General features: G+C 57.9%; 1 protein-coding gene across 1 annotated transcript; it reads right to left on the bottom strand.

Moving 5' to 3' along the window:
- Nucleotides 1-554: 554 nt before the first annotated feature.
- On the bottom strand, nucleotides 555-6,748 carry BRINP2 (BMP/retinoic acid inducible neural specific 2). The gene is made up of 7 exons (XM_074152200.1): nucleotides 6,450-6,748; nucleotides 4,335-4,525; nucleotides 3,983-4,173; nucleotides 3,486-3,591; nucleotides 2,891-3,127; nucleotides 2,023-2,245; nucleotides 555-1,671 (listed from the first exon to the last, which is right to left on the bottom strand). Exons 1-7 carry the CDS (start codon nucleotides 6,746-6,748, stop codon nucleotides 555-557), a joined length of 2,364 nt encoding a protein of 787 aa, XP_074008301.1.
- Between the last annotated feature and the right edge of the window lie 1,956 nt (nucleotides 6,749-8,704).

The raw sequence follows: 8,704 nt of genomic DNA, 5'->3' as shown, positions 1-8,704 counted from the left end.
CTGGGAGAGATCCACTGCATCTCAGAGGGCTGCAGCGCGGTCCCTCCGTGCTGTGTGTGAGGGCACTGCCGCAGGAAGGGTCATGGAGGATGTGGAAGTGAAGGCGCCAGTAGAAACCTCTCTTAAAAAGACTACAAAAATTGGGGCGCCTAGGAGACTGCCGCTGGAAGATCCTCACGGTGGGTTTAGCATCTGCTTCAGCAGGGCCAGCAGCTGCCTCTGACTGAGCCGTGTCCCCTCTGGCCATTGGCATGTCCCCCCAGCCACTGACACTTGAGCAAAAGCCATGCCACAGGGTGGCCGTGCTGGCATCATCCCTGTGCTTGGAGCCAGTCTGCGCTGCACAAGTCATCCCTCCTCCGTAGGCCCGCTGGTGTCCTCCATCCACTCAAGCCCTGCGTCTCTTTGGCTGGTCGCTGGGTGTACCATGGAAGCACGCGGTTGGCACTAAGGTAAGGCCTTGATTTAATTTTTTAGGGTGGTTATTTTTTCCCCGACTCTGAGGAGTCCTTTCTCCTGGCCCCCTTGCTCCAAGATCTGAGCAGCCCCAGCCGTTAGCTGCACAGTTTCCCTGTCTCCTGCTCTACCGCGTTGGGCAGCTTGGCATTGAAGGCCCTCAAGGAGGACTGGATCCTGGCCACCTCATTATTGGCCAACTTAAGCCTGTGGCGAAGCAAGCAAGTGAAGAGGTCAAGGCGGGTTTTGCCAGGGGGTGATAACCTGTTCACCCGGTCCCTGATCTCCAACAGCTGGAGCATGGCTGAGTCCTGGGAGCCCTGGGTATAGGGGTAGTCCAGCTGAAGGATCAGGTCACGAATAGCATCTGATTCAAAGGGTAGGCTGTAGCCAAAGACTTGCAAGCTGTTGATTTTCATGTATCCCAGGTTCTTGGAGGGATCTGCCATTTCCAGGGGTTCATAGTAGATTGTCTCATTGGAGCTGTCATCCAGAGACTTGATGCGGCTCCGCAAGTAGACATGGACTGTTTCAAAGAAGGTCTTCCACTTGTTGCCCAAGGTGAGCGTCCAGTTTTGGCACTGGGCAGAGGCATCTACGTTAGTCCTTTCCCAGTCTGGGAAGCTGCCCTCGTTGACGGGCATGAACCAGCTCTCCGAGTGGCTTCCCCCAAAGGGGTTGACATAGATGGCCATGACAGGCTCCAGCGTGCTGTTCTTGGTGAGGCAGATCTGCAGGGAGAGGGCCAACATTACGTGAACCAGCCCAGGCTTGTATTTGTTGCTCTTCAGGGTCAAGAGCATGCGTTTCCTCCAGGAGGGGTCAAACCAGCTCCCCAGGCGCATGTCGTTGCTGATGAAGATGGAGTGCACCTCAATACGGCTGTCCCGTTTCTGCAGAAGGTACTTCAGCTCCAAGTCCTGCAGGTCTGTCTCCAACCCCAGGTAGTGCTCCAGCGAGTCAGCCACCTCAGGGCGGCAGAAGCCCTGGCTGAGCACGTAGCCATGGTTGCAGGTCCCGCAGCGGGTGCTGTTGTCCTCAGCACAGCTGGCGCAGGCTGGCCCCTCGCCCAAGGCACATGGTATGGACCCCTGGCAGGAGGGCTGGTCAGAGGGACACGTGCAGCTGTGACTTTCTTCCAGGAAGGTCCCAGGCACAGTGGTCTCGCTGCAGTACAGGAGTGACTGTGCGCGACCCCACCAGTAAGGGAGGGACCTGGTGGAGAAGAGACACGGGAGGAGAGATGCTTATGTGGCATCTTTAGGGGCGTGACCAATTTTCCCTAGGCATGGAAGAGCTGCCCACCTTGCGTTCATTTTTCTGTACCGCTGGTGGCGTTCCATGAACCAAGCCCCATTTTCCACGTCCATGCTTGGACCCAACCACTCAAGACCACATCCCGGGGTGGGACAGCTGTCCCTGCTGCCTGCTCACCGCTAGGCAGCCCTCCAGCAAGGCAGGAGCTCCTCCACTCCCAGCCATGGGGAGGTGGACTGTGGGTCTGAGCCCCCCTCGGGGCTCTGAGCAGTGTCCCTGGCATGGGACAGGGATGCCGTGACATCTTACCTCTCCTTCGGCAGTGTGAAGCGAGGTTGCCGATGGCAGCGTTTGCTGAGATTGAAGAGCCGCCGGATGAGTCGGTGGGTTTTCCTGGAGAGCAGCTTCAGGCTGGTGCCCAGCTGCTGGTAGCGATGCTGGATGTCCAGGTCCATGGCCCAGAAGTGGGAGATGGCCGTCCTGTTCAGGAAACGGTCCCCGGGGAGCCTTTTCACCAGGGCCTGAAACTCCTCTGCGGGAGGAAAAAGATGGCATTGGCAAACCCAAGAGAGCAAGAGGTGAAGGTAGGGCTGGAGCCAAATTCCCTCCAACTGGGCTCTTGGGTCTTCACATAGAATCATAGAATCGTCCAGGTTGGAAGAGACCCTTGGGATCATCGAGTCCAACCATCTACCCTACACTACAAAGTTCTCCCCTATATCATATCCCCCAACACCACATCTAAACGGCTCTTAAACACATCCAGGGATGGTGACTCAACCACCTCCCTGGGCAGCCTATTCCAATGCCCGACCACTCTTTCTGTGAAAAATTCTTTCCTAATGTTCAGTCTAAACCTACCCTGTTGGAGCTTGAAGCCATTCCCTCTCGTTCTGTCATTAGTTACCTGTGTGAAGAGACCAGCACCAACCTCTCTACAGTGTCCTTTCAAGTAGTTGAAGAGAGTGATGAGGTCTCCCCTCAGCCTCCTCTTCCTCATACTAAACAGTCCCAGCTCCTTCAACCGCTCTTCATATGATTTGTTTTCCAAATCCACATTTCCACAGGGAGATGACAACCCTGGATCGTGTCCTGGAGCCCCACCACCCAGCCTGGGCTGCTCCCAGAAGAGGGATGGCAGGGAGGGAGATGCTTGGTGGGGTCTCCCCAGCCTCACCTGACTCCTCGAACTGGCCGTGGTGGCTCTCCCAGGCTCGCCGGAGCTGGGCCAGGTTGCCCTCCAGTGCCTGGACGTCGGCCTCGGGGCAGTTGCAGCGGGGGAAGGTGGGCTGGCACTGGCAGCGGCAGTCGCTCCGGCGGCACACCAGCTCCCCGGCCGAGCTGCAGGCGATGTAGCTGAGGGCGGCCGCCACGAACCGCTCCCGCAGGTAGGAGGGGAGCACCGTCTGCAGCCCTGCGAGCGGGAGGCAGCCCCGAGAGCATCAGAGCATGCACGGAGCCTCTCGAAAACATCGCCCGGGCGAGAAGGGAATGAGCCTCCCCTCTCCCCAGGCTCCCACCCTCACGTGATCTTCATATCAACTTGCTGTGGAGCCGCTTGTCTGGGCTCTGCATTGATCTCGGCTCCTCTTGGCAGACGAGCAACAACCTCATCCTGCCCAGCTTTGATTATTTTCATCCTCCCTCCTCCCCAGTCCTTAAATTAAAAGCAGCATCTCAAGCCAGCATCCGCCCCTGCAGTCCCCTGCGCGCCCACAAGCATCCCACGGTGGCACTCGTCTGTCGCCACGTCCCCACCAGCCTGGTCCTACCTTGGAGCTGCACTTTGTTCTCAGGGCTCTGCACCAGAACTGAGCTCACTGAATCCAGGTTGTCGTAGTTGCTGCAGCCGAGTGGCCCCGTCCGTGTTTCAGTCACCTAAGACGGGGACCCGCATGAGGTCAGGGACACAGGAGGGGACCCGGGGCACGTGCCTCCCCATCAAAAGTGCTGCCAATAACCCCTGACCAAGTGCTTGCCATGCCCCCACTCCGTGTAGCGACGCTTGGAGAAGAGAACTAATTGCCTGCTAATTGGCTTGTTGACAGGCGGCAGCCCTGCCTGCAGCCCGCTGAAAAATGTGCCTTCGTTAGCGTGCCCAATTTCCCATAAGTAACGTGGATGTGCTAACTTCACCTGCTCTCCCCCTCCATCTCCCCTCCCCGGGGTGTGATGCAGCTTTCGGGTCTCAGCCAGCTTTGAGGGGCTGCTGGCAAGGCCCGGGGCCACTCTCTCCCTTCGCTGCCCTCCCCCTTCCACGCTCGCCTACCTTGATGGCGGCTGTGGCGATCTGGATGTGGTGGAGCCGGCGCAGTGTGCTCTCCCGGTCAATGAAGTAGGAGGCTGCTAGCTGGTGCAGGGTCTCCAGCGAGACCCCCGAGCTGTTCCCAGCCGCCCCCAAGGGCTCTGCCCTCCGGCTCAGCTTGCGCTTGTCCACAAAAATGGTCAGGGACTCCTCTCCTGGGGGGGACACGCAACGCTTTCAGGGGGCTGCTGGGCTACCCCCATTCCCCTTCTTGGCCGTATTTCTTCTGCGGTACTTCTTTTCTCACCCTCCCTCCTTTGCACCGCTGCCTTGCGCAAGGGGAGCGAGCAGGGGGCGAGCAGCCACCAGCACTCACCTCCCAGCGTGGCAGCGAGCAAGAAGTGGGTCCCATACTTTTTGATGAGGCTGTCGGTGATCTGCTGGGGGCTGGGCCGGCGTCCCAGCAGACGGATGTTGCGGATGAATTCAGGGGCCAGGGGAAGTGGCAGGCTGAAGAAGTCTTTCCTCTCCAAGGCCAAATTATTCACTTTCCAGCGAGCGAACTCTCTGCAGGAGGAGAGCAGCAGTGGGGAGAGGGCTCGAAGCCAGTCTGTCCGTGACATATGCACGCTGCCCTCTCCACTGTCCCCAACGTCACCTCGGAGCAGGGGATCAGTAGGTGGAAAAACTCCTCTTGGGACCATCCCAACCTGCCCGTTGCTATGTCAGAGGTGAAGGACCTGCTGTGTGCGCTTACCAGCTATAGATCCAGTCGGAACGAAAGCATCATCCCTCCCTAAGCCATTGATGGCAATAACGAGCTACAAGGAGCGGAGATGCCTGACATTGATTAATTAGGCACCTCCAATGGGCATTAATCACAGCCCAGGGCAGGGCCAGAGCCTTTTCCAGCCTTCTGGGCTGGATGGACCTCATCCATCCTCCATCCCTACAGATCTGGGTGAAAACCCAACATCTACAGGTTTCATGGTTTTAAGTATCAGCAGCGTTCTGTAGACAGCTGGAAGTGTTGGGATGTGGTGAAGTCGGTGGTGGGTCCCCTTGTAGCCCTGGAGGCTGTGAACATGCTCCCCCATTGCCCCACCAGCCCCCCTGGCATCGCCTGGCCCCCATGGGGGAGCCACCAGCCTGCTGCTCCCTCAAACTACCAACGGCCCCGTAAACAACCAGCGGCTGATTTCAGCCTAATCTTTGGCATTTTGCTCTAATTAAAACCAGGCGGCGGCTTTCAGACAGTTTAATTAGGGCTGCTTGGGAAAGGAAGAAGGGTGGGGGGGAGGAGGAAGAAGGGGTGGATGGGCACAAAGCAGCCGAGAGGCTCAGAGGGTGTCAGTGGCCTCCCATTATGATTTTTGGGTCCAGAAAGTGGGATGTTGGGGACAGGAGCAGAGCTGGGGGTGATGGAGGGAGTATGCTGCCTCACCCCTTGCAGGCACACTCCCTGGGTGCTGGGGCACGTGGAGCTGGGGAGTCAGAAGCCCTGCACCTGGTCCACCCCATCCCACAGGCAAAGCAAGCCCTGAAGGCTTTTAGTGGGTTCTCCATCTCAGAGGAGGCGTGAGCCAGCTTCTGTCCCTTTGGCTGCTCCTTCTTGTCCTGCTGCCGTCACTGGCAGCATCACCAGAGGACATGGGTCCCTCGATATGGCAGCATCAGCGTGTAGGAAAGGGGCGAGGGGGGAGAGGAGCTCTCTGGGGGTGCTGGGCCGCATAACAACGCTGCCATCCCATCACCCACGTCAGCTCCCTCAGGACGGAGCGGCTGGGCTTTGCTCCGCTGCTGGAAACCCTTGAGGCTTGGCACCAACAAGGAGAGGAAGAGAAAAGGGCTTGTTAGCAGGATGTGACAGCTGCAATTAGTGCCAGGAGGCAATGGAGTGGGTTTCCCATGCTGGCTGTTGTGGGCTGGCCCTTTGCTGGGATCAGTGGATGCCACTGTTGCCAAGCCTGGTTCTCTACCAGCAAAAACCCCCTTCCAGCATTGGCACCTATGCATGTAGCATCCCACTGCTACAGTCTATGGGGTGATGGCACTGGGGACATGTCAGGGGATCAGTCAGGGTGGCTTTTCGCAAGCTCCAGAAGCATCCCAGCCCCAGATGGCTGAGAGTCCAGGCAGGCTCAGTAATTCGGCACAGAGATGTCTTTGTGCATGGCAAAAGGACAAAGGAGCATCCTTCTGTGCCTTGCACCATAAGGGCTGATCCCATCTCAACCTGCACACCAAACCACTCCCGTCTCGGGGCAAATCCTGCCCAGAGCCCATCCCAGCCATGTCATGAGCATCTTGGGGGGCTGCTGTTATATTACTCAGGAGAGCAGCATCTCACATACACCCACCCGCCATCTCTCTAGATGGGCAGCCTCCTGCACACAAGGATCTGCTTCGCTGTGCCCCCTGCAGCCCCCTACACTGCAGCCCCCTTCCCAGGGTCCCTGCCGAAAGGCTGGCCCCCGGCACTGCCGCTCACCTGTAGATCCTGTACCTGGTGGTGAAACCCTGGCGGTAGCGCTCCATGAAGTCCACATACTCCTGGGCTCGGTAGAAGGGTCCCCGGTCGGTGAGGAGCCAGTCGAGGGGTGCCCGGCCCGAGGAAGAGGAGGATGATGAAGACGAAGGGGTCGCAGGGGCGGCATGCTGCTGGGGCACCGTGCCACCTGCCCCGCCGGCCACCCCCCAGCGGCAGCACGCGCTCAGGACCAGGAGGGCCAGCAGCCACGGGAGCATCGGCGGGGGCCCGTCAGCGTGCGGGAGGTCCTGCTGCCCCATCCTGCTGCCGTCCGGCCAGCTTCTTCATTCTCTCACCCCGCGGCGATCCTCTGGGACAGCCCTGCCCTGCAACGGCACCGCACAAAGCAAGGAGACCATGAGGCCGGTGGCACGAGGTGAGGTGGGGCCAATTTGGCATGGATATAAACCAGATGCAACCTCAAGCTAAGGGAAGGTAGGGTTTGCTCTGGGATGCTGATGAAGAGAAACCCGTGCTCCAGGGAGCGCCACGCACCGGGCACAGAGGAGTTGTACCACAGGAGGTAAGAGTTTATGGGGTTAGGGGTGCTGGCTGCTGCTGAAGTTAAATGAAAACCTGGCTAGTGCCTGTTTGAGAAATTTCTGGCTTTTTTTTGTAAGTTTTTCTCTGCTGTGCATCAGCCCAGTGAGCCAAGCTTGCTCCAAAGGGGTACCCATGTGGTGAGGATGGTGGGCTGCCTCTACACCTTGCATTTTGGGGAGGCCCATCACAAGCAGGTGCAGCTTGTTGTAGAAGGGCTAGAAAACAGTAAGCACAGAATACTGGAAAAAATTAGCTTTTCTAGGCATGGGTTGAGCCGCACGTGGTTGATGTTAGACTTTTCTTTGCATCCTGCAAGTAGCCGAGATGATGGATGGATGTCCACCCCAAGGCTAGGTGGGCTGATCACAGTGGTGGTTTGAACTCAATCAGCATTTATCTCAAGACAAGACTTCTCTAGTCTCAGCTCAGTGTGGCACTATCTGTGGGAGCACAAAGGGAGCTTTGTTGGGAGCCCTGGAGCCAGAGCCTGAATTTACAAATGAAAGTGGGAGATGGGGAGCTGCAAGGTCTGACAGAGCTGGGGTGAGGCAAGGTGAGGTGTCCTGCCAGGCAGCAAGAACTGTGTCCCTAAAAATAGCCCCCACCCCCCCCGCAGTGCTTCTAGGGGAGGTGATTTTATTCACCCAGGCTGTGAGGAAGGTGGCTGGTGGGGGCTGGGAGCCCAAACGCTCACCCCTGCTGAGCGCACACCAGCCCCACGCTCTCCCAAACAGGGCTTTGCCAGATGAATCATCGCGCTTTAACATGTATTATTATTTTGAAAATTTTTTTTTCCCCTCTCTTCTATTTTTAAAACCTTAAGGGTGTGCTTTGATTACGTTTTCTCAGCTTCTTGCTCAGCCCTCAAGGCCAGGGCCCTGTTAATTTTAAACAAAAGCTGAGATTTTCACGTCACCAGATTTGGGGTGCCAGGGCAGCGGGGCGGGCAGGAGCAGCAGGCAGGTTTTTTTCTGTTTCTTCTGCACTGATGACATGTTTTCCACGTATCATCCTGGTTTCTCCCAACCTTGCAGGCAGCTGCATAATGCCCTGGTCGTTGCCTCCTGTTCCTGGCACGTGGAGTCCCCAGTGCCCATGACCTGGCCAAATCCTGGCCCGAACGAATGGGCAGGGGTTTTGGGACCAGCAACATCAGGCTGGTTTCCTTGTTCTACACCTTGAGGTTTGGAGGGGGCGTCCTCCCCTGAGGTTTGGCAGGACCCGATGGCAGCTGCTCACAGAGATGCTCGTGCTCTGCCGCGTGTGGGTGATGGCTGAGCAGCCGAGGCACTTCAGCTGCTCTGAAATCCTCCTTGCCTCCTTCCCTGCCTGCAACCAAAGCCAGGCCAGGGTGAAGCAGGCAGCCAGGATGCCTGTCTGAAGCAGGCTGTCCAAAGCAGGCAAGCACCTTGCTCTCCTCCCCAGGAATATCTGCAGATGCAGTTAAAACTGAGGTGGCCTAGGGACCGAAGGAGCATGTGAGGCTCCGTATTAAACCCTGCAGGTGTGGGTCCTGCTGCTGTGCTGTGCAGGGTGACCTGCGGAGCTGGGACAAGCTGCCGTGCCCAGGAGGGCATGGTGGGAGCCAGGGCTTGGCAGCAAATCCTACGGATGGTTTAGATGCTGACTACAGGCTAAGCCCTCCCTGACAGGGAGGAAAGCAGTGCCTCTGA

The sequence above is a fragment of the Numenius arquata genome, chromosome 8 (assembly GCF_964106895.1).
Source record: "Numenius arquata chromosome 8, bNumArq3.hap1.1, whole genome shotgun sequence".
In the NCBI taxonomy this organism is placed as follows: Eukaryota; Metazoa; Chordata; class Aves; order Charadriiformes; family Scolopacidae; genus Numenius; species Numenius arquata.
The sequence above is the reverse complement of the archived record's forward strand: the minus strand, read 5'-3'. Positions and strand labels throughout refer to the sequence as shown.